The sequence below is a fragment of the Anabrus simplex genome, chromosome 4 (assembly GCF_040414725.1).
Source record: "Anabrus simplex isolate iqAnaSimp1 chromosome 4, ASM4041472v1, whole genome shotgun sequence".
NCBI classification, from domain to species: Eukaryota; Metazoa; Arthropoda; class Insecta; order Orthoptera; family Tettigoniidae; genus Anabrus; species Anabrus simplex.
The window spans coordinates 213,375,709-213,402,568 of NC_090268.1; the positions used below are offsets into that span (position 1 = coordinate 213,375,709).

Genomic DNA, 26,860 nt, shown 5'->3' on the forward strand with positions numbered 1-26,860 from the left:
GCGCATGTTCCCAGGGAGTTGAACCTCTCAGGGAAGCAAAAGTTAAAGACTTAGGTGGGGGACCACCTTGAGAAGGACGACTTCGTTTGGAAGCCATGCCCGATAGCATCCTCCCCGAATGCCACCCACTCCGTTCAGGGGTCTCTGTAGCTGAACCAAGCAGCCAAGGCAATACCCACCTGGTCGTAGCAGGTACTGCCCGGGGTCCGATGTTGGACGATGCCTAGTATGGGATGACTGAGGCAATGAGCACTAAGACTCCCTTCCTCCAGTCACCCGCAATAGCATGTACCCCATAGCGTGTACAGAGCACTAATATAGAGAGAGAGAAAAAAAAAAATTAATAATAATATGTCCTTCTGGCATTCGGCTGTGCGGGGACCTGTGTTGTCAGGCGGATACTACTGCCAAGGTACATGGCGCTCCCACCACACAATGGTCCTGGGTGGACAGTTGCGGGCTTTTGGGCGTAATCGCACACGTAAGAGGCCCATCTCCGGGCAGCACGCACATCAAAATTTGGAAATGGTCTACTTCTGACCCTCGGAAAAATAATAATAAAATTAAGAGGGGACCATGGCCACACGACCCTTTAAGTCGCCTTCTACGACAGGCAGGGATTACCTGTGAATGTACTCGACCCCTCCCATCCACAGGAGGTCCATCACATTATACCAAACCGCAATCCATGTCCGCGCCAAGGTCGCCCCTTACGACAGGCAGGGGAATACCGCAGGTGTATTCTGCATGAGCGTCCCCCACCCGCAGGGGGTAGTGTGTTTGGTCCGAGAGAGGTATTTTATTTCCCTCAAGTCCGCCGGCAAGCCGGTTAGGACCCCCCATCCGCCACCTGGGACGCGCCACGTGGGAGTATCAACTCTCCCTCTGCTACGCCTTCGTAGCAGGTTCGTGGAGCTATAAGTTCAGTGATATACATAGCTTATTTCGTAGCAGTGTAAATTCAAATTTCAAATCAACTACACATCTAGTTACCAATGCAGTTGTACAGTGTAATTTACAGTGATGTGAAAAAAGGTTATTCAAAACCTAGCGTACCTAAAGTGATACAGAACTACCAGAGGCAAACCCCAAGGAAAATAATATTAAACTACATTCTACATATTTTAGTGAAACAAGAAATGGGAATGCCTCGGAAATGAACAGGTAAGCCCAGCTGAAAAACTAAGGCGTCATAAGTAACTAATTTGGTGAATCTAGGCGAGGTTAGGGCAGACTCCAGTATGAAAAACAAATCGGAACATTACGGAAATTTTAACAGGAACGGAATTCAAGAATGCTTACCCGAGGAGTGCGCCATCCCGGAAACCGGGAGACGTCAACCAGATAGGCTGCTCGCAGACAGATAGACCAAGAACGACAGAATTCAGGATACAGAATTCATTCGAACACTGCCTCGCTCACTATATATAGGAAATTCCGGCCTTGGAGGCAGCCAATCAGCATACACTAGTTCCCTATCGCCACCTAGACTCACCAATCACAACATTACTTTCGATCGCGAACTTTGACTAACATTCTAGAATACGCCTGATCGCGAATGTCGTATTTCCAGAACAGTCAGAAATATTTTCTAGAATACATTACCCACAAAACAACACACCCTGTTCCATAATTCATATAACTTTCTGGTTCCTTCCAGGAAATATAGAACAGAATTCTACTATTTACAAATGCACAAGTCACCAATCTTACACAGTACAGGTTAGGTCATTACGTTATATTATGCTCTACAAAGAACAGTACAGGTTAGGTTATAATAAATAAAACCTCATATGTACATCACAAATAAAGTCTTAAAAAAAAAAAACACTTTCCACTTGCACTACATAGTTCACTTGTGACATCTTCCTCCCCCCATGAGCCATGCTCGACCATTAATATAACCTCACTGGAGAGCCAGCGATAAAACGTTCTCACACAGTACAGATAGTAAGGGTACCTCACTCTAACACACATGGTTTCTTGAAGTAAACTTTGTGATAACAAACAACACAAACTGTCACATAATTTTCAAATATAGATCCACTAAATCATGTACACCATACTTTCTGTCAAATGTTAGAAATACCGAAACTTCTCACTTGTTGCTAAACAGCGTTCAAAGCCTCCTATTAGGCGAGTCATGGACTAAGAATTTTGCACTAGTTTTCCACACCAGTCACAGCACCGCTAGGCCACAGGTTCTTGCTGATGATGCGGCTGCCGACACGGCCGTTTGCCGCCAGCCTCTATTCAATGTCAGTCCAAACCCGACACCTAGGTGAGATGCAGTTCAGTGGTCTCTTGCACCAAATAAGCAGGGGTGAGACACCATCCAGTCTGCCTGCCACCAATAGGATGTTCCCCGCAGGATAGTGGTGCCGGATGGTGACGCCCAAGGCACACAGTGTGTCTCCCTATTTGGCACTTCAGGTTGCTGTCCGAAGAAGCTGGTCACTGCAGCCGCTGTAACACACACAAACCGCAGCAGACAGGGGAATACTTTGAGGTAAAAGTATGCTGCTGGGCTCAAGATCTTGCGTAGAGTCACCCGATGGGTGGCTTAATAAGTATGCAGAAGGGACTCTCCCTCGCACACCAGGGGTAAGCACTGCTATCTACAATTCACGTGACAAGATTATGGTGGGGGTGAAAAGAAACTACAGGAGGGTGCCCTAAACCTGACAGTAAGGGGAAGAAAATTCCAAGTAGTGACCCTAAACTAAAACTTATCTAACTTATAATACTAAATCTATTACACTAGAGGATACCTAAAGTATTCACTTACACAATTACTTACAACTAACTTACAATAAAACTTATTATCTTATAACTAAAACCTTAAAAATAACGTTACAATAAAATTATTTTATAACTAAATTCTTACAACTAAATCTACAAGGTCACCAACAATGGTGTTTACCCTTCCTTACCAGACTTAAGGTACCTTGATCTGGGAGAGATGTACTCTGCTGATCCTTTTCCTTTCGGGATCACTCACCAATAATGTCACCGGGGTGAGGAACTTTAAGATAGTGCAGGGACCTCAAAATCTGGGGGCCAACTTACTGATAACATGGTCCGCAGCACTACTGACGGGATGTGTTTTAATAAACACCTGGTCACCCACAGAAAGCTCGTGCGGTCTTCGCCCGTGGTTGTAATTACACTGCACCTTAGCGTAATAAACCTTCAAGTTCTTTCGTACACGGTGCCAATTAGCTCGGATCTTTTCTGGGCTGGCATCGTCAGGCAGAAGATCATTAATTGACCATAGGTTAGATAAAGGAGAATTTGGGGTAAAAGCCAGCATCAACGAAGCAGGGGTTTGCTTGTGGCTTTCATGGACAGCAGTGTTAAATGCAAATGACAACCAATTCAATGAGGAATCCCACTTGGAATGGTCTGAGGAGTGATAAGCGATGAGGGCAGATCGCAGGTTACGATTCACTCACTCAGTATAATTTGGCTTCGGGTAATAAGGGGTAGTGGTTACATGAGCAATGGATAGATCAAAGCAGAAATTCCGGAACTGGGCAGAAGTAAAGGCTCTTGCGTTATCACTTAACAAGAATTGACAGGGTCCAAACGAGGCGAATATCTGTTTCAAGCACGAGATGGTGGTGTTGGCGTTAGCCATCCGAGTGGGGAACAGCCACGTAAAACGCAAAAAGGCGTCAACATACACGAGTATGAAACGATGACCATTCCGAGATCTCGGGAAAGGCCCAATATAGTCTATGAACAGTCTTTCCATGGGGCGAGAAGCTTGCTCAGAAGACAAGAGACCTAGACGAGTATTCGGGGCAGGTTTACTGATGTTGCAAATCTTACAGGACTTGACATGGGTACGGATCTCACTATCCATGGATTTCCAAATGTAGTGGTTACGGATTTTTTCTCTCGTTTTGAAAACCCCCAGATGACCGCCCACTGGGGATTCATGAAAGTATTTGAAGAGAGCCGGGACCAGGTTAGTTGGGACTACAATTTTGGGGTCTCTGCGACCACGAGCAGGACAACACAAGACACCATTCTTAAGAATATAGGGTTTAACATGCTCACCGGATTTAATCCTGTCGACAATGGCCTTTAACTCATGATCGTCCTCTTGATGTTTGGCAATATCCTTGAAAAGGAAGGGAGAGTCAGTGAGAACTACATTGACAAAAGCTGATACTTGTTCGGGAGATGAGTCTACTGGCTCGGATTGAGGGTCAGAGCTGTCTGGATGGAACATCCTACTGAGGCCATCAGCCACAACGTTTTCCGTGCCACGAATGTGGCGGGCTTCAAATTGGAAGGCTGAGATGCGTACTGCCCCTCGTGCTAGACGACCGGTCTTTCGCGGCTTGGCCAGTACCCAACTCAACGCCTGATTGTCAGTTTCCAGATCGAAAGCGAGATGTTCCAGGTACATTCTGAAGCATTCTAAGGAGAAGACAACAGCCAGGGCTTCCAACTCCTAAATGGAATAATTGCGCTCAGCAGAATTCAGGGCACGGGAAGCATAAGAAATAGGATGACACCCTTCTTGAAACTCCTGTAGAAGAACTCCAGATATGCCTGAGGAAGAGGCGTCAGTCTGAAGAATGAAGCGTTTAGAAAAGTCTGGCATAGCCAGTACAGGGGCGTTACATAAGGCAGATTTTAAGTCCATGAAGGCTTCACGTTGGGCATCACCCCACACAAATTTGGCATCCTTTCTTCTCAAATCATTTAATGGAGCTGCACGTTCAGCAAAATTAGGAATGAACTTGCGAAAGAAATTCACCATGCCAATGAATCTGGCTACAGCCTTGACGTCCTTTGGAGGGAGAAAATTCTGGATGGCGGCAGTACGAGACTGATTGATTGAGACACCCCTCCCCGACATGATATGTCCTAAGGAGGACATCTGGGGTTGTGCAAAGGAAACCTTGGATGTGCCTTGAGGGTTAGACCTGCTTTACGCAGTCTTTCCAGCACTTCGTTGAGATGGAGTAGGTGTTCCTCGAAGGTTTCACTAAAAATTATCAGATCATCGAGGTAATTACAAACAAACTTGAACTTTATGTCCGATAAGACATAATCTAGTAACCGTGTAAGGACGGTCGCTCCAATTGCCAGTCCAAAAGGGACACGTTCGAATTCATATAGGTTCCAATCGGTTGCAAATGCAGTGAGATGCTTGGATTCTTCGGCAAGGGGTATCTGGTAATAAGCCTGATTTAAATCGAAAGTGGTGAAAATCTTTGCATTAGCGAACCAAGAAAAACAAGAGTGCAAATCAGGAAGTGGGACAGATTGGAGGACTACCTTACGGTTCAACATCCGATAGTCGACTACAGGCCGATAACCACCTTGTGGTTTGGGGACCAGAAATATTGAAGAAGAATAGGCTGACTTGGAAGGCCATATCAATCCGTCAGCGAGCATTTGATCAATGATAGCCTTCAGGGCTTTCATTTTGGGAGGTGACAACCGGTACGGAGGAGAGCGAACAGGTATGTTATTTGAAACATGAACGGGATTACACGAGTTGGAAGCAGGTGACGGGGTGGTTTTAGAATCCTGAGTAGGGGGTACGGTTATAGGAGGTGGGGCTAATGCACGGCGTAACTGGTCAGCATATCGAATGCCTTCAGCAGACACTGTAACGGCTTCCAACTGGGCGAACGTTGCTGGTCGGGGTGAAAGAGCCAGATATGATCTATAGTTCGGGGCGAGACCTTCAATTATGTTGGCAACTATCTGGGTCTCTGAATAGTGGAGCCGGAAAATCTTAGCTTGGAGCTTAATGTCTTGAACATATTCAGATAGCGACTCGTTAAGATGATGTACTCTGAAATAGTGCTTCTGCACTAATGCCGACAAGGCACGAGCAGGAATGAAATATTCAAGAACATGGGCATGAAATTGATCTACTGACCATCTTTCAGCAATGGCCCTGACAATGTGCTCAGAAAGAGCTCCAGAGACATGTGGGTATAGAATTTGAACTACGTTGTCGTTCCTGAGATCATACACAATTGCCTGATCCTTGAATTCAGTTAGGAACCAAAGGAAGGAAATAACTTCACCAACGGAGTTCGCTGAAAATTTCAAGACTCCCTTAAACATAGTGGTCAACGGGTGAGGCAGATTGGAGAAAATCTGGGGAAAAACAGGTGTAGGGGGTGCTTGGGAAGGCTTAGAATAGTCCAGAGGGTTTAGTGAGGCCTTGTGCCTTTGATTTGGGTACCCTTGTGAAAAGGACGGAGTACAGGATAGGTTAGGACTAACGTTACCCTGCAATGTTACGAGCGCAGACAACCTAATTTGAGAAAGGTTCCCACTAATCTGAGAGACCATTTGGGCATTAACCGGTTGTGTAGAGGTTATGCAACTCGATACAGGTGGCGCTAAGAAAGGGGGGTGGTTTTGTACCATTGAATAAGAACCGGGTTGATTAGTAATAGAAGATAAACACTGAGCTTCAACGGAATTAGCAGGAATCATAGGAAAACTTGTACGGTTACCAACATACAAAAGAGATGTATCATTAGAATGACTTACAGGTGTCCTAGTTCCAGACAATGAAACAGAAGATCCCAGGGCATCATTAGTCACCTCAGACTCCTGAATAGGCCTAACACCAGCACTAGGTGTCGGATCACACACTTGAGCAGCAACAGATGCCTCGCCACAATTAACACTGTCGCTCATTCCAGATGAGATCGACACTTGAATTTGAGAAACGGTGTTATTTAACTTATTGCCTTCAAGCAAACCACTGATTGTGTTGAAAACTGTGGAAAACTGTTCTAGCAAGGCTTGACATTTCTGCCTCTCAACTTCCGGCAATTCGAGAGAACAAATCCTTAATTCTGTCTAAATAATGTAATAACTGCCCCTTAACCCCGGCTAATTGGCCATGCATGGGTTTAGAAGCACCAAATGACACAAGAATGGCGTTAAATTCAGGTAACTTATCTTTAATCACGGTCAAAGACTCACGCAACTCGTCTGTAGTTAAGTCAGTTATGGTTATAGGTAGGTTAAGCGACTTTCTCAACAGGTTAGTATCATCTCTGACGTTGCCTGTTGAACTAATTTTGCGAATTTTTAACTCGTAAATCAGTTCTTCCTTTCTCAAATGGAAAGGATGAGGAACAGCACGAGCCATCCTGACAGGTAGAAACGAGATTTCAGACGGTATACGAACCACAACTCTTACGAGGTTTTAGGTTAGGTGTGATCACGGTTCACTTTTCTTCCTCCGCAATCTAGCGCTTGCCTCTGCTACCAAAATGTTACCTCTACTACAGTGGTAACACCAAAACAAAGCACAAACACAGTTAAAAGGGGAAGGTAAGAGCACAATATCAGAAATCACTACACACTCGGAAAAACATTAGCTGGCATTACGCGAATCTCCAACAAAAACATGTACGTAAATATCAGTAGGGCCAACTAGTGAACAACAAACCGGGAAGATGAAAAGGGCTGGGAACCTACCAAAGGCATGGACATGGCTTAGATAGCGGATTCCGAAATAAATCGCCGTGATCCTTAAGATTTGAAAAATATTATTGACAAAATAATTTTACAAATACATTTCAAATACAATTCCAAGTTACGAGCTATAAGTTCAGTGATATACATAGCTAATTTCGTAGCAGTGTAAATTCAAATTTCAAATCAACTATACATCTAGTTACCAATGCAGTTGTACAGTGCAATTTACAGTGATGTGAAAAAGGTTATTCAAAACCTAGCGTACCTAAAGTGATACAGAACTACCAGAGGCAAACCGCAAGGAAAATAATATTAAACTACATTCTACATATTTTAGTAAAGCTGCCTCTGTGGATCAGCGGTAGAGTGTCGGCCTCCGGATCCCAAGATAGCGGGTTCAAACCCGGCAGAGGTAGTCGGATTTTTGAAGGGCGGAAAAAAATCCATTGGACACTCCATGTCGTACGATGTCGGCATGTAAAAGATCTCTGGTGACACATTTGGTGTTTACCCGACAAAATTAATTAAATCTCAGCCATAGACGCCCAAGAGAGTTTCGGTTTACTCGGTCTGCCATCTAGTGGTGGCCTAGAGTAAAACGGAACGTCGAAATTGACGAGCAGACAGCCAGATGGCGTCAAATTGAAATGTCTGCACACGGTAGCTGAGGCCATACGATTATTATTTAGTAAAACAAGAAATGGGAATGCCTCGGAAATGAACAGGTAAGCCCAGCTGAAAAACTAAGGCGTCATAAGTAACTAATTTGGTGAATCTAGGCGAGGTTAGGGCAGACTCTTGTATGAAAAGCAAATCGGAACATTACGGAAATTTTAGCAGGAACGGAATTCAAGAGTGCTTACCCGAGGAGTGTGCCATCCCGGAAACCGGGAGACGTCAACCAGATAGGCTGCTCGCAGACAGATAGACCAAGAACGACAGAATTCAGGATACAGAATTCATTCGAACACTGCCTCGCTCACTATATATAGGAAATTCCAGCCTTGGAGCCAGCCAATCAGCGTGCACGAGTTCCCTATCGCCACCTAGACTCACCAATCACAACATTACTTTCGATAGCGAACTCTGACTAACATTCTAGAATACGCCTGATCGCGAATGTCGTATTTCCAGAACAGTCAGAAATATTTTCTAGAATACATTACCCACAAAACAACACACCCTGTTCCATAATTCATATAACTTTCTGGGTCCTTCCAGGAAATATAGAACAGAATTCTACTATTTACAAATGCATAAGTCACCAATCTTACACAGTACAGGTTAGGCCATTATGTTATATTATGCTCTACAAATAACAGTACAGGTTAGGTTATAATAAATAAAACCTCATATGTACTTCACAAATAAAGTCTTAAAAAAAACACTTTCCACTTGCACTACATAGTTCACTTGTGACAAATATAATAGTATTGAATAGGTGGACATAGTAAATTTTGTTCTTGAAAGAATTTTACTTAAATGCCTTCATGATGGAAAAAATTGTATCTAGTGTTTCCACATCCCTGTTGGCCGTATATTCAGCAGTACGTTTTCTCCCTTAACACGTTCATTTTTGTTGTCCCCTGCAGAAACGTTGTAACGAGGCTTTACTGTATATTTCATACATATACAGGCTTGGCAAAACAGATACTGCACCAAAACGTATATGCACGGGTTTTCACTTGACTGCTTAGCAAGGTGACTGAGCTGCTGCTGTTCAGCCAGACAGTTAACCTTCCTTCCTTCTCTCCCCTAGACACTGCACAACAGCTGAGCTCAATGTACAAGGCCCGAGTGTTGCCAAAGTGCTTTTTAGCCAGGCCTAGGTTAGTGTTAACCCTTGACAATTCTTAATTAAAAGTTGAGGAAATAAAAAAGGATCACTGAAATGCACAAAAGATGAGCAGTCATAGGAACGGGAAGGAACAGAAAGAGGAGAACGAAGACAACTTTCCATTATGGAGCCCACCTGTCATCAATTCCTTATCTTCTACATTTAATCTTCCTACCCTTGATGAGTTTGTTTTTGCTTTCTCTTGAGATGAGAAGAAGAAGAAGGAAGAAAAGGGGAGGAGGAGAGACGTGGAAAGGGAGGAGATCATCTCAGAAGAGAACGGGCAGTGCAGTCCGGATACAGAAGATCAAGATAGTGAAGTGGTCAGCGAGAGAGAACAGCAAGAAACCGTGAGAGCAGAGTGTAGTGTTTTAGTGAGCGAGAAAGGACAAGGGAAGATGAATCAACAGGAAGGTAAAGCAATTTTGAGTAAGAAAAGAAGTATCAGTCTGAAGGATATATGGGGAAAAGGTCGGAATGGCAAGGAGGATAGGGAGGAGGGGGAAGGGAATAGATCGGTTAAAAGAGATGGGAGGGAGACAAGAGATGAGAGGGCGATAACGACTGATAGGTCGATAATGACTAGGAGCAAGAACAGAGGGGGAGATACAGAAGGGAGTGAGGGAAAGTTATAACTATATTGGAAAATAGGATGTGTAAATATAGAGGGATTAATGAACAAATTAGGAAATAAGAAAGTGCGGGAAGAAATTGAAAGTTTCGATGTGGTGGCACTACTGGAGACGTGGCTGGAAATAGGGAAGGAGATTACATGGAAGGGGTTTGTGATAAAATATAAATATAGAAGAAAAGAGAGGACTAGAGGCCGCACACCAGGAGGGATGATAGTTCTAATTAGGGAAGAAATTAGTGAAATGGTGGAGGATATAGAGACCGATATGAAAGAAGCCATATGGATGAGATTGAATATGGGAGGGGTTGAGGGAAGGAGGAGAAAAATAAATCTAGCCTTTGTTTACTGCCATCCTAGTAATTCAGCATATGCAAATAAATATTTTTTTGAAGAGTTACTGGTAGATATTGGTAGGATAAGAGGAATGTTTCCAGGGGAAGAAGACATGTTGTTATTCGGGGATTGGAACGCGAGAATAGGGGAACAGAGCCCAGTATATAGTAGGGAGGATGGAATGTGTATGCGGAAAAGTAGAAGGAGTGAGGACAAAATTATAAATAGTTATGGAGAGAAGCTCCTGGAGATGTGTGCGGTGGGAAATTTGTATATTCTGAATGGGTGGATAGAGGGGGACAGGATGGGGAAATTGACATATGTTACTGAGAAGGGTGGTAGTGTGATAGATATGGTTTTGAGCTCGGAGGGGATGATTGAGGATATTGTAAGAATGGAAATAGGAGACTGGATTGAATCACACCATTTCCCGGTGGGGGTTATGTTGAAAAGGGGGGAAGAGAAGTGCACAAGGAAGCTGGATGGGACGAGTGATAAACGGGGGAGTGGATATAATAAGTATAAATGGTCAGAGAAAGTGAGCCGAGATTGGAATAGAGTAGTAAAAGAGGAGTTACAATTCCTGAAATATGGGTGGTAAGGGGCCTTAGAAGAGAATAATACTGATAAAGCCTTAGAGTTGCTGCTACATCCAATAAAGATAATAGCGCAGAAGACGAGATCTAGTAAGAGAAATAAGGAGGAGGGAGAAGAATGGTTTAATAGAGAGTGTGAAGGAATGCGGAGAAAGGTGATGATTGCGTTAGAAGATTATAGAAGGAAAGGTGGGGACCAAGAAAGGGAGATTTTTTGTAAATTGAGGAAAGAGTATAAAAAGAAAATTTGCGAGACAAGAAAGGCGTGGCTAGAGGAACAAATTGAAGCCATAAATAAGGATTGCAAGACAAATAATTTTGAGAGAGTTTGGGACAAGATTAATAAAATTATTAAGGGTGGAAGGAATAAAGAAAAAACGAGTATTGAGGAAGAGCAATGGATGAGGCACTTTGATGAATTACTAGGGGAAAAGGGGGAAGAAGGATGGAGAGGGATGGGGAAAGAGGTAATTTGGAGGAATAGGAGAGTGGCAATATATGATCTGGATAAAGAAATCTCAAGGGAGGAAATCCAGGGAGTGATAAGCAGAGTTAGAGCCAAGTCGGCCAGGGGATGTAATGGTATAAATAACAAGTTTTGGAAAGAAATTGGCAAAAATGAGATAATGATAGAGGGCATAGTTAAACTATTCAATAAGATATTTGAGGGAGGGAAGTTCCCGAAGGAATGGGAAACAGGAATTATATGCCCAATATACAAAGGGAAGGGTAGTAGGAGTAGTGTGAACAATTACAGGGGCATATCTCTGCTGGATTCCTTAAGTAAAATATACACTGGAGTGCTAGCGAACAGGATAAGTAGGTGGGCGGAAGAAAATGAAATATTGACAGATTATCAAGGAGGATTTAGGAAAAAGAAAAGAACGGTGGACAACATTATGATAGTAAAGACTATTCTAGAAAAGTATAAAAGTATGGCTAGAAGTACGGTTTACGTAGCAGCAATAGATTTTGAGAAAGCTTTTGACAAGGTGAATAGAGAGGCCCTATTAGAGAAATTAGGCAGGTTAGGGATTTCAGAAAAGATGTTGAGGGCAGTGGAAGGAATATATAGGGTGGTTAGGTTTTGTGTAAAATTGGGAGAAGAGAGACTGAGTAGACCCTTAGAGTCCAGGGTGGGTTTAAAGCAAGGGTGTAAATTATTGCCAATACTGTTTATTTTATTTATCAACGATATTTTAGAGGGATTTGGGGCAGAAAATTGGGCTGTGCCGGTAATTAATGGTTTAGAGGTACCAGGACTGATATTTGCGGATGATGTATTATTGATGACGCTAACTTCAGGGGGGATGAATAGAGCGTTAAATGCAGTGACGCTATTTGCGAGTAAATGGGGATTGAGAATGAATGGAAATAAGTCTAAATTATTAGTAGTCCAGGTAGACAAAAGAAGAAAGATAGAAGGTAATTGGGTAATGCAGGGAGAAAGTTTGGAACAGGTAAGGAAGTTGGAATATCTAGGGGTTATTTTTAATGACAAAGGAACGTGGAATGACCAGATCAGAAGGGCGAAAAACAGGGGATTGGCAGCCCTAGCCTCAGTCAGAAACATGCTAACCAAATATCCGGGTATCAGTTATAAAACCCTGAGGCTAGTGTTAAGGTCGGTAATTTTTGGGAGGGTATTGTACGGCGCAGAAGTTTGGGGGCTGGATGAGAAAAGAGAGGAACTAAGAAGGATCGTTAGTAGTTTTGCTAAGTTAGTAATGGGCTTACCGAGGTGCATAGCAAATGCAGAGGCGGAACTAATGTGTGGGGAGGATTTAGAATCAGAGGGGGTAAAAAGAATAGTGAGATACTGGATGAATTTAAAAAGATAGGAAGGTGGGAAGATATTGCAGGCAGCGTATGAACAGCAATGTAAGAGCATGTATAGGGGGGGGCTGGCTAGAAAAAATAAAGGGATATGTGGAGAGGATAGGATTAGGACACCTGTGGGGGGAGGTATGGTCGAAGACAGAAGTTAGAGGGATGAAGATACTGGAAAGGAGGATTAGAGATATACATAGGCAGAAATTATTAGGGGAAAGCAGACTGAGAAATTCGTTAAAGGTTTTGACGAAAATAGAGGAGATAGCAGGGTTGAATATTAGATACGTTGATAGGTCAAAACGATATGGAATGATGTGGAGGTTGTTAGGTTTGCAAAGGAATACAGGTTGGATGCAGGGGAGGGATAAGACAAGATGTATACTTTGTGGAGCAGGGAATGATGAATTTCATTTGCTAAGAGATTGCGAGGAAACTAGGGAGATAAGACATGGATTATTGAGTGAAGAGCATCGGAAAATATTGGGAAGGGGGGATGAGAAAGCAATCTTGAGATGGATTATTAAGCAGTGGGAAAAAGGGGGTGAGTTGAACAGGTATTTATGCGCGGCAAAAAAGGCCTGCGAGAGTAAAATGAAGGAGGCTGAGTTAGAGGTTGGACAAGGGAGTAGGGGGGTGGAATAGTTTTGTATGTATATGGGAAGAGTGGGTATATAAGGGAAGGGGATAGTATGATAAGATTCAAATGAGCTAGGGAAGATAGGAGTTGTGTACTTAGTTGAGTATGGGGAGTTGGGTAATGATATGGGATTACATGAAGGCAAGGTCTTTCTGTTTGTGTTAGAGTTGGTGGGAATGCAAGTGTTGAAATGCTGAGTGGTGTTGTTTGCAGTATTGATTAGGTGTAGGTCAGTAACAATAAAGTGACGAAAGCGCAGAACGAAATAAGGACACTTGATGAGCATGCTTGAATATTGGGTAAGAGACTGCTACAGCAAATGACTGTTACGAATAATACTCTTATACATAGATTATTATTATTACTATTATTATTACTTTCATTATTATTATTACTATGATTCTCTTTTTTAGTTTTACTCTCTTGATTCTGGGGTGTTAATTCTACGGAATGAGGGGCATGGCACGAGGCTCTGAGGATGACTGCTGTGGTGGCTCTACTTTAGGGGTTTCACGTTTCCGGAGTGTCCAAATGAGCCTTATGACATGCCCAGGGGATACGATAAATTTCTCTTCTTTTTCTTTTTTGGTGATCTGAGTGGTTTATTATTATTATTATTATTATTATTATTATTATTATTATGAAATTAGGGCAGGTGCCTTTTCTCGCCATTCATGCATATTAGGGGGGGGGGGGATAAGGGAGGATGGGCAAGGGAAAATGACGGGGTGGGTAAGGCCCATTCCAAATAAGCAAAGGAAGGGAAGAATGCGATAGGTGGGATAGGAGAGGAGAGTGGATCCAGTTCGATGTGGTTTGTTGCAATGGAATGGTGAGAATAAACGCACTGTCATCTGGTTAGGTTTGTTGGGGTTTCGCCTTAGGGCCCCACAGTTAGTGCCGGCTGTGTCATCATGAGGAGGGCGGCCTTTTTCTCACCAGGGTGATGACACGGCCGGACGGTAGCAGCAGTAGTTAGTAAATTTGTATTCTCTATTGTTTATTTTTCCTTTTCTCTGTATGTGAACATGTATAGGGGCGAAATCGCCTGTTATGTTCAATAAATGTTCAATTCAATGCTTTCTCTTGAGGAAGTGTTGGATTACAAAAAACTTGGAGAGGAGAGAAAAGGTAAGAACAAATGGTGAAAGACAATTTTCCTCTCTGACGATATTTTTTCTTTTTCCACCACACATAATTCACTAGTTGACTTACCAATTCCTTCAAAGAGAGCCCCAACGAGTCCCTGGACAGTAGCCTCTGTCCCTGGCGGAGCCACTATACTGGCATACGATGCCATGGTTGCATAAAATATACCAAATGTAATCCCCTGGAAAAGTTCTATAGGTAAGCACCACCAAGGGTTGCTTAAAACTGAATACAGGATGAATCTCACGGCAATACCCAGCAGAACCAGGGTCATGGCATGTACATGGCCTATCTTCTTCAATATACGGCCTGCAAAGGAAAGATGTTTAAATGTTAAAACTGAACAAGAGAATACAACACTTTTTTTTTTTTTAATTACCCTGTCTGAAATTACTGATGACCACAAGGACCACAGTCTCCAGCAGTAATGAACAAATAATATGAAACATCAAAAGGAAAGATTTGTGGTGCACTGAATGTGTTGACATTAGGAAAAATGTAATTATTTTCTCCTTCCTCTTGGCCTTTCACCCAATTTATTAGGGTTAGCAATGGATTGTAATTTGGCCCAGTTTTACAGTTGGATGCCCCTCCCGATGTCAACCCTATAAGAAGCATGTATTCACAACTGTCAGTTTCTGTAGTGGTTGGTTGTGTAGTACGATGTGTTATATGTGGATTCTCCAGACTGAGCAATTCACCTTTGACTTGATTAGATGCCATCAAGTCGACGTTGACTCCTGGCAACTGCATGGATGGAGTGTCTTCAGATGCTTCTGTTTTCAACAATGTCTGCCTGATCTTGCAAGGACATATTTATTTCAAGTTTGATTACATCTGTTACCATATTATTGTGGAACAGAGAGGTAAAAATTTTAAAAATGTCATGAAGAATGAATGGATGGACATGAACCCAACAAAAAACAAAAAACAAACAAACAAAAAACAGTGGATCAGACTCGAAAATAGATCATAAATGATAGTATTACTGACCAAGGGACCACTTAAAAAGCACAATGATATCTAAAGAGGTGCAAAATCCACGTATAAGGCCCCACAGAATGGTATATGTCGCAAGTAAAGTAGAACCATGGTATTTGTCATGTTGGGGTACTAATCAAAAGTAGCGAAGACTCACGGTGTTCCACCCAAGATGGTACTACTCACAAGTATTGCACTTCGTACAGGGAACGCAGACCTATGGTGTTTCTCACACAATGGCGCCACTCATAGCCAACGCAAACCGATGAGGTTCCTCACCTAGGTGTACCAACCACAGGGACTCACACTATCCCGTGGTGTTCCTCAAACAGTGGGTACTAATCACAGGCAACGCAGACCTACGGTGCCGCTCATATAGCGGTACAACTCACAGGCTACGCCCAGACCCGCAGTGTTGCTCACATAGATACGACACATGGGTATTGGAAACCCCCGGCCAGCCTCTTTACTGCTACTAATCACAAACCTATTTCGTACCTAATATAGTGGTACTACTCGCAAGTACAGGCAACCCATGGTGTTCCCTGCATGATAGTATGAATCACAAGTAGTTTCATGGTTCTAATTCAATCATCCCTTGGTACTTGCGACAGGGCCCCATGGGTGTATTATTCGTCTGCGTCGCCCACCCACAGGGGGTAAAGAGAGAGAAAAAAGAAAGAAGGGATCCGTCACTTCAAAAAATAAAGTAACGGACGAAGAAAGGCAAGGGCCACGAAGGGCGTGAAAATGAAAGACTCCCTAGACCTCGAATGCTCTAATACCAGTGGGGTCGGAAAAGAACAAGTTGACCAAGGGAGGTCGGATAGGATACACAAAAGTGAGGAGCCTGGCACAAGTAAGTGGAAGCAATGCCAAGACTCAGCTAAGGGCCCCGTGGTCGCCAATCCACACTCCCAAGTTGAGAGCCCCTTGGGCCCCTTTTAGTCGCCTCTTACGACAGGCAGGGGATACCACGGCTGTATTGTACATGTGCTCCCCCCCCCCCGGCAGGGGGTAGTGTGTTTGGTCCGCGAGAGGTATTTTATTTCGCTCAACTCCGCCGGCAAGCCAGTTAGCACCCCCCCTATCCGCCACCTGGGACGCGCCACGTGGGAGTATCACCTCTCCCCCTGCTACACCAAAGTAGTAGGTTCGTGGCAGAGCATAAGTTGTCAAAGCACTAAATTTTAAAACATTTTTTCTTCCTTTCCTTTTTTCCCTCCTGAGTTTTAAAATTTGATAGATACACTGAATAAACAACAACAAATAACAGTTAAAGAGCTCGTCAGCTTGGATAACAAGGGTGGACTATAAGTTTAGAAATCAGGTACAATAGAGAAAATTATCGACACAATAATTTACAAGGGATGAGCAATATAGATCTGAAGGTACACTAATTTACAAGAGCATACTTGTTCCGCTCATTTACTTCGTCTAGTAGTTTGAGCTTCAAAAGTTAATATAATCCAGCCTCTTAGAAGCACAAGTTTCTTACACAATCATGCTTGACAAACTTCAGATAATAAGTTTACTGTCATTTCTGCTGAACAGTCTGTTACACACTCGTCTATAAATAGTGAGACTTTAAACAGGGGTGATGAGTACCCATTCTAAATGGCTTAATGTACAAAATAAAAGGTTTAAGACTATCGGGCATGAACAAAAGGCTAGGAAGCGAAACACTTGCACTCCTTTTTGAAAGACACTTAAAATCCTAAAGGGGCTTATGACCCGAAGTTGCCGAGGCTAAGCCTATACTACAAATGGGTAACTACATGCGAAATATTAAGTACCGAAGCAGTGTGAAGAATTTAGAGGTTTAAAAATCTTAGTCAGCCCATACCAAGTTGAATGGGAATTAACAAAGGGTGAATACTCTTTATTCCCTGAATTACATGTTTCCCATCAGGGATTTGAACAAAGTCCTCAGACGTGCCAAAAGTTTACATTAAAACAGTGATTTTATAACCTTACTTTAATCAAAGAAGTTTGAAACTTTCTCCTCAAGTTATCTGCTGGGGCTATCACATGTTAAGCCTTTGATAGAGTGGAACATGGAATATTATTAAAGAAATTGGAGGGAATAGGATTGGACGTAAGGGTTATACGTTGGATAAGAACATTTCTAAATTCAAGGGTTCAGAAAGTCAAAGTAGGAAATAATATATCACAGGAAGAGAAAGTTTGGAAGGGAACTGCACAGGGTAGTATAATCGGTCCGTTACTTTTCTTAATATACGCAAATGATTTAGGGAGCAATATAACATCGAAAATAAGATTGTATGAAGATGACATAATTGTTTATAGGGAAATAAATAACATTGAGGATTGCTCTGAATTACAAAGGGACCTTGAGAGTATCCAAGAATGGGTTGAAGAAAATAATATGAAGATTAATGGAGGCAAATCAACTGTTACAACATTTACAAACAGGAGCTTTAAAACTGAATTTGAATATACTTTGGATGAGGTAGTTATCCCTAAAGTAGGCAAGTGCAAATACTTAGGTATGAGATTTGAAAGTAATTTGCACTGGAAGGGTCATGTTGATGACATTGTTGGGAAAGCATACAGGTCGTTACATGTCATAATGAGGCTACTTAAAGGATGCAACAAAGAATTAAAAGAAAAAAGTTACTTAAGTATGGTCCGTCCATTACTGGAATATGCAAACAGTGTTTGGGATCCTCACCAAGAATCTATATAAATAAAATTGTAGGGGGTCCGCTGTTTGTTTGTCTGTCTGTCTGTCTGTCTGTCTGTCTGTCTGTCTGTCTGTCTGTTTGACTGTTCCACCATCAAGTCGAAACGGCTAGATAGATCTCAACCAAACTTCATATTTAGAGTATACTCATCCCGGGGAAGGTTTCGATATGCATATCATTTTAAAATATTTGAATACACGGGGGGTTTATAGGAAAACCAGAATGGTTTTTCCACCATCACGTCGAAACGGCTGGAGAGATCTCAATCAAACTTAACATTTAGAGTATACTTATCCCGGGGAAGGTTTCGACATGCATATCATTTTAAAATATTTGAATACATGGCGGGTTTATAGGAAAACCAGAATGGTTTTTCCAACATCACTTCGAAACGGCTGGATAGATCTCAACCAAACTTCATATTTAGAGTATACTCATACTGGGGAAGGTTTCAATATGCATATTATTTTAAAATCTTTGAATAGCCATTTTCTCTTATACTATTGATTTTCTGTAAACTTCGTTTACCGTACGTGAAACGTCTCTTCATTATAAACAACTTTCGTTATGTTCATAATTTACCTTACTCTTCACATGACGGAGAAATTTACAGTTTTCCGCTGGTATCATGCTCTGCGTTGAGTGACCGACAGACCGACAACGAACCTACAGGTTATCATGGCAACGTCTCTGACTGCATGCCAGTAGGGAAGTAACGTATTGACATTTTCCTCATTATGCTTTTACATTCGTGGTTGTTCCTTGGGTAGAAGGCAAGAGAGGCGTCAATCGGCCTATCCGAGGGATATTGGCGGAATATCGTTGGATGTTATAACCGCCCTCGAATAGATTAAGTAATAACACCATCAGTCATCTTATTATTTGTTTACCTAGGAATCAGTGGACCTAAATTTCTCCTCTGTTACCGCTTTATTATATCCATAACTCACACTAGCATAATTTATTGAGGGGCATTTGATTTTCCAATACATTCACTTGGCATTTACATATTTGTCGTTATCCGGGTGTCCTCAGTTATAATCCATTTTCTATTACTTTCAACTTTCTTAACTGTATTATTTTCTTCCTTAATTACGCCGTATGTACGCGAGTGCTACAAACTACTGGATGTATTTCCACCAAGACTCATATTTAGAATATACACCTGTCCTTGATAGGTTATAGGGCAAATATTGTTTCTAAATCCCTGAACTGACTGGAGGTTTATACGAAACCAAAACAGTGATTTTGCACTTCCACAAAATATACACAACCAAAGATCTACCTGCCTTGGTAGAAATTAATTTCTAAAACTTTTTTTCTCATGTGCATCATTTCGATACGAGGATTAATAACGGAGATATCATTAACGGACCGTTTTTCTATACAAGTCCCATCGGACTTAACTCACGAGCGGGTGCGTGTAAAGCGTATTCCTTACAACTTGAAAACTACTGAAGACATTCAAACCAAAATTTATATTTAGCATCCACCTGTCCAAAGGTAGGTTTTAAACGTAAATAAGATTTCATGTTCCGGGATGGACTGGCGGTCTATACGGAACCGAAATGGTGATTTTACTCTTCCACAATATATACAGAACAAGACCAACCTGACTGGAAATCGACCAAACGTGATGGAATTCCACCTCTAAACCTTTTTTCATGTGCATTTTTTCGTCAGGAGGATTAATAAGGGAGATATCATGAATGGTCAGTTTTGCAGGTTAAGTCCAGCGGACATAGCCCAAAAGGTGTTTTACATGGAGCAGATTCCTTATCAATATAAATCAAATCGTAACGACTGTGTACCTCTACACTGACTATTTTGGCGAAATTTTTGTTTTCCGTTTAAGGGGTAATAATGACCATCTCCATAATTTTTGGTTTAGTTTCCTGAAAGTCCTCATTTTTACCCGCCTCGCCCAAAATCCAGATTGCGGCATAATTTGCCAGAAGAAAAAGAAGATAATTGAAATTTGACAAAATTATACGTTTTAGCCTGTAATGAACGGAAAACATCCAAGACAATTAAATTTTTCACTTTTTATCCCCGAAGAATATCGAAATATGCAGGCAATTTTTATGATGGTGCAACCTTCGGAAATTCCTATCACATAACAGATTGCACAATCTCCGTTCAATTTGAAATGATCTACAACCTTGGTCTTATGACTTTTTGCCGTATCTGTATACATTTTACGTTTGATTTTTCTCTATTAATCGATGTTAAGTCAATTTGGAATTTTCACAGCATAATTCATACTTTCGATTACTCATATGAAATACAGAATCATCAAACTCTGCACGAAAATTGGCCCACCCAGTAGCCATATGTGAGCCAAATGCTATGTATGTAGCTGTCACATAATTATCCGAAAAGTAATGTAATGTGAGATAATCTTACAAAAATGTTACCCTGTTCCACGTTTCTAACTCAATCTGACCCAAGAATAGATGACATATCATAGGACCAGCCATTTACGCCACTAAATCCGGCATGTCTTATGGTATAATCCTTTGTCGATATGATGTACATTTAGTAGCAGTTAATCTGTAAATGAAGGTCTTCAATATTGTAAACACGCATATACTTTCGTATGTCGATCTATATATATTCACTGATGTCGATTTGTAGCGATCGAGAAAGGGTGGGTCTGCTATTGTAATCAGTACTCCCCACACGCACTTTGACTGGCAGTATGAAAGGGTTCCTTCTCCAACTCCTGTGTAACTGTCATTAGTAAGGAAGGCCTACAATAGTAATGAATAGTTCCCTTCTCGATTTGACTTGCAGAAGGCAAGTGAGCATGCAGTTTTGTTTATAACTCCCCTACCCGATTGTGTTTGGCAGTAGGCAAGGGTGCCCGCCATTATAAAGAAATGTCCTCATCTAAAATGTGACTGGCATTAGGCATAGTGGCCCGCTATTTTGATGGAAACTCACCAACTTGGTGTGACTGGCAGTAAGGTAGCTGGAAGTAGGAAAATGGACCTGGCATTATAATGATAACTGCACAACTCAACTTCGAGTGATAGTAGGGTAATTGCCTGCCATTATAATAAAAACTCCTCAACTGTAATCTGTCTGGAAGTAGGAAAGGGGGCTGCCATTTTAACGATACTCCCCAAATCGATTCTGTCCGCGTAGTAGGCAATGGGGCCTGCAATTATAATGTAAACTTCCCAACTCGATTGTGAATGCCAGTAGACAAGTGAGCCTGCCGTTATATCACAAATACATAACAAACGTTTTTACATTGGAAACAACGTACGGGGACCTCCCCATGGTCTTTCTCGGATAACGCTAAGAGACATGCAATTTTAAAACAATCTTATTTACTGCATGTACACTATTTACGTCGATATTCGAATACAATGTAGAATACCGTTGCGAAGCACGGGTACATTCGCTAGTACCTAATAAAAGAACCAGATGGTGTGCAGAGGAAAGCAGCAAGGTTTGTAACAGGGGATTTCAGGAGAAAGAGTAGTGTATCAGAAATGTTAAAGGAACTTGGTTGGGAAACTTTAAGTAAGAGAAGGGAGAAAACTAGACTTATAGGATTATATAGAGCCTGTACAGGAGAAGAAGCATGGAGAGATATCCGTGAGAGGCTTCAGTTGGAAAATAATTATATTGGTAGAATTGACCACAAGTACAAAATTAGAAGGAATTTTAGCAGAAGCGGGTTGGGGTAAATTTTCATTCATTGGGAAGGGCGTGAAGGAGTGGAACAGTTTACCAGGGGTAGTGTTTGATCCTTTTCCAAAATCTGTACAGATATTCAAGAAGAGAATAAACAACAACAGAGAAAATAAATTAAATGTTAGAGGGCATTCGACCAGTGCAGGATATTGTAAATAAAAAATGTGTGTGATTAAATTATTTCCATCCCCTGGTCTATGGAGTTTGGACAGCCCAAGTAGGGGACTGCCTGTAGGGGTGAAGTACAGTGGGGACTTCGAGGGCCCTGGGACCGCTATGGTAGCTGTGAAGGCCCTTCAGGAACTCTGAAAAGCGGTGGCAAAAGGGGCTCTGGTTAAGACGCAGCAGGTCATTATGCTACTTAGGTTCCAAAATGGGCAAAATATAAATATGTAAATAAATTCAATGTTAATTTTAATCTTATACCAGTTGTATATTATTATTAGAAGTAATTTCACATACTGTATATGAGTTGACAATGTTTGTAAGATATTATAAGTAGAATTTTGTAAACAATATAAATTTATTAAGGATAATGTGTGTGTTTAATAGAACAAATTATTAGCGTACATTGTATAATATTGTATTCTAGGAAAATTTCCTTCGTCTCTTGTTAATTTAAAATTTAGTGCTTGACAATAATGTATTTTAGTGTACCATTTGCCACCGAGGTAGACACCTCATTTGCAAATAAAGAGATTTTGATTTGATTTTTTTTTTTTTTTTTTTTGAATGTCTGCCAATACCTTGAGTTGTTGGGCCTTCCGAATGTGGGCCTACAGCCCCTGCCTCCTTAATATGCCATACACAAACAAGACCAGAGCGATGAAGATGACAATACGGCCCTAAAGCATCCAGCTTTTATAGCAACTCAGAGGGGAAAGTTCCAGAACTCTCTTGAGCTTGGCAGAATACCTGTACACACCCCCAATTTTAATTGGCTGGAGAAATGTGCACAAAATTCCTGATTGGTTAATAACTAAGGAAGAAGGAAGCCGTAGGAGTGTTGACAACCTTAACACACAAAGAAAAACAATCTACAAAAACTTAAGGTTTACGAACATTGAAACTTTAAAATTCCGTTAAAAGGTAATTGTCCGTCATCCCGCTAGAGGGGGCACATAGTCCGATGGTAGAGACGTCTAAAGGTTAAAAGTACAAGTATCTTGATTTACATTCCCAAATTCACTACACACAGATGGCCTTCTAGAAGGCGCGCAGTTCAACGGGACAGAGAAGGTGTACCCCCGGTACAATACCTATCCATTTCAATGCCAGCAGTTCTCTTCTTAGAGTCCCTTCCAGAATTCCAAGCAAGACAGACTTCTCCAAGGATTCAGACTGCCTCACACTATGCCCACACTCTGGTTGCTGTAACCTTGTAATGAATGCCTCCAGAGATACAACCTGGATTGATGTTCTGATGATGATGATGATGATGATGATGATGATGATGATGCTTGTTGTTTTAAGGGGCCTAACATCGAAGGTCATCGGCCCCTAATGGAACGAAATGAAGGACATGAGATATGAAGTAAAAATTTTAAAAAGTATCCACTGACTAGAGTTAAAAAAGAATGGTAATGAAGAAAAATGAGGGTGAGATTAAAACAGTCAGTGGATCTAATACGCAATGCCTTATGTTCTATTAAAATAAGAGAAAGTACAGGAAATCGAAGGAATAAGGCATCGCCCAGTAATACAGATATTAACACATAATGTACGTTAGACGTTAAAATAACACATTAAAATGCGCAACACAAACTAAAATGGAGTCAATGAGATAAAAGCGCAACTGACATAAAAAACACTAGGACAAAGGACATCATCACACACGATAAAACAGACCGCTATCCCTCATAAAGCGGATGACGAGGTCTGCTGACTGCTCGTCATCGCGCAAGATAAGGGAGATAGTACTCGGAAGGTTAAGACTACGGCGCAGATCGACCAGGTCTACGCACTCCGTAAGGATGTGTACCACGGTAAGATGGTCGCCGCAGGTACACACCGGAGGGGGTTCTCCTTTCAGTAGATGGGAGTGCGTCAAGATACCGTGGCCGATCCGAAGGCGACATAATACCACGGCTTCCCTCCGCCAAGCCCGAAGGGAAGTCCTCCATACCTTCGTTGTTCCTTTTATCGCTCGCAGCTTATTGGGAAGTGGGATGGCCTGCCACTCCATCTCCCAATGAGACATAACCAGATGTCTCAGCTGAGAGCGAATATCACTTGCTGGAACCTTGAAAGGCAACGGGGGCAGTGTAACTGCCTCCTTGGCAGCCTGATCCGCTAACTCGTTTCCCTCTATGCCCATGTGGCTGGGGAGCCACACGAACGTAATTCTGGTGCCGGCATCCGAACACCCGGCCAGCAGGTCCTCGATCCGCTGCACCAGAGGGTGTCGAGGGAAACAGGTATCAATAGACTGAAGCGAACTCAAGGAGTCAGTACACATGAGGAAGTGTCAGCGTACATTGTCTAGTGCGTACCGCAGAGCCTCACAGATAGCATAGAGCTCTGCCGTGTACACACTACAGGTGTCCGGGAGAGCAAAAAGAAACCGATCATTGTCGACGACGAACGCACAGCCCACCTTCGTATCTGTCCTTGAACCATCCGTGTAAACGATGACCGAACCTGGATAGCGTCCAAGAACGGACAGGTAGATCCTCCGATAAATCGAAGGGTCCGTGTCTCCTTTTGGGCCAGTGTGCAAATCCAGGATGATTTCAGGTCGTCGTACAACCCACGGAGGTACCCCACTTGGTTGTCTGACAAGGCAAGGAATCGAAGGTACGTCAAACAATTCATAACTGCTATCCAAGCGTATCCCAACCGGCCGCGTCGCACGAGGATGAGCAACGTACAACAAATGGTTGCCATTGTTGAATACGCAGGGATAGCTCGGATGAAGTGGCATCTGTCGCAAATTTGCAGCATACGTAAGTAGGAGTTGCTGGCGCCTCAGGTGTAAAGGCGGCACACCAGACTCAGCGAGCAGGCTAGCGATGGGGCTAGTACGAAAAGCTCCCGTCGCCAACCTAACCCCGCTGTGGTGGATACTGTTCAGCTTCACAAGAACGCTTGGCCTTGCGGAGCCATATGCTGCACTGCCGTAGTTGTAACCGTACGTATGTACGACTCCCGAGTTTTTAGGTTAGGAAATTTTCGTATATAGTTTGTTAGGTTAAAATCATGTAATTTTGTTTATTATAATGTATAAACGTAATATTATAAGAAGAATGTATAGTTAGGGAATATTGCATATGTTCATCATTATATTTTGTATAAATTTCCGTTTGGGTAAGAGTCCGTAAATATGGCCTAGCCGTAAGGATTGTGCAACTGGGAAAACTGCGACTATATCGGGAAGGACGGTTGAAGTCAGTTGGATGTGTTGCAACAAGTGGCTTGAAAACACGGGGTACGGCAGGTTGTATCGGTTGAAGAAATGGAGTGAATCAATGTGGACATACATGAGTGGACGGTCTATGTCACATCATATACTCGATAGCCAATGCGAGGGCTTTGTTTTGAGCGAGGTTTGTGTTGACAGAGTGACGCGGGAAGAAGTGCCGGTGTGAGCGTTGCTACCACTAAACTTTTCAGGACGCGATTACCACGTGTAGCAAGCCTATATAAGCATGTACGCGTGTGCGGCAAGTCATAATAAACCTGACGGGAAACGTTTACCTGACGGGGCAAGCTGTGCGTAACTATGCGTGCGCCACCACCACCACTACTACGTACACCACGACATCTCCGATTACCACCCCGTCAGTACAAGCCAGCTCGCACATACCAGTGCAGCCGCTCCCCAATCGGCCGGCCAGCCACAGGGCTGACCCCCGAAATAAGAGCAGGCGAAGCCTGAAAGCGGAGCTGGAGTGCGTGACGCTGTGCTCGGGCGACCGGGAACCGGGGCTAGCCCCTGATGTGCCGGAACCCGAACACGGGAAGGAACAGTCGTATGGCTCCACTGAGCTAGCGGCTGAGGAGGAACACGAAAACAAAATGGAGGCTACTCCTCCCCCCAACACGAACCGAACCCTCGAACCCAACCCAGTGGTCAGCCAGTCGGACGCCGGGAAAGCGGGACCCAGTTCCGCAAACCCGAGCGCAAAGACAACAGCGCACAAGGGAAGGAATAAGAGGGGGAAACGGACTCGGCAGATGGCGCCAACTACAGTCCAACCCCCACCCGGGCGAGCGGGAAACTCGGACTCGGAGTCGGACGAGGCCCCACTGGTGATCGACCTTTCAGGCGCATCCCGGGAGGCCGAATCTGAGAGCTCCGAGGGAGAGGGACCCAGCCAGCACGGGGTGACCGAACCCGAGGTCCCAGCCACCCAGCCGGGAAACCAGGGTGACGGCTTCAGGGAGGCAAAAGGGAGGAAGAGGGGGAAGGGAAAGGGGAAAAGAAAAGTAACCCAGCCCCTGAGCCGCAAGGCCCAGGCAGGCGGGAGAAATAAGCCAAGTACCCGAGTCGATAGTAGCACCGAAACATCTATCGGCTCAACCCAACCCCAGCACTCCACACACAAGAGGCAGACTCGTCAGAGCCCACCTCCACCACCACAACAAAAGAAACAGTTCACCCGTAAGGGGTCAACCCCCCCACCCCTTACGGTATACACCACCAACACCAAGACACTCGAAACGGAGCTCCTCAAAAAGCTGCCGCATGAAGAGAGAAAATATTATTTCTCTAGGCCGAGAGTAGACGCACATTTAGCGATTCGGCTGCACATGACGAGCTTTGAGAGCTACGAAACCGCTATCGAGGTGCTAAAACGGCTGAATATTACATTTGTAAGAATATTGCCCAATAGCACTATGAAGCGGTTCGTAGTGAGGACCCCCGTTAACGGAAGTAATGCGGACGAAATCCAGCTTGCATTGAAAGCTCAGGATATCCCCGCATTCTCCGTTGTGCGGATGCGGGCAGGGAATAGGCCAGCC

At 43.0% G+C, this 26,860-nt stretch overlaps 1 protein-coding gene across 7 annotated transcripts in view; it reads right to left on the reverse strand.

The window, feature by feature from the left end:
* The window catches only part of Sugb (Sugar baby), a 263,895-nt gene that overhangs the window by 41,671 nt on the left and 195,364 nt on the right, over positions 1-26,860 (reverse strand). For all 7 annotated transcript variants that reach the window (XR_010859821.2, XR_010859819.2, XR_010859818.2 and 4 more), the window contains exon 8: positions 14,565-14,807. Coding sequence is in view for 3 of the 7 variants with exons in the window: in XM_067145343.2 (XP_067001444.2) it covers positions 14,565-14,807 (243 nt within the window). In the remaining 4 variants the exon portion in view is untranslated. The remainder of the gene's footprint in view (positions 1-14,564; positions 14,808-26,860) is intronic.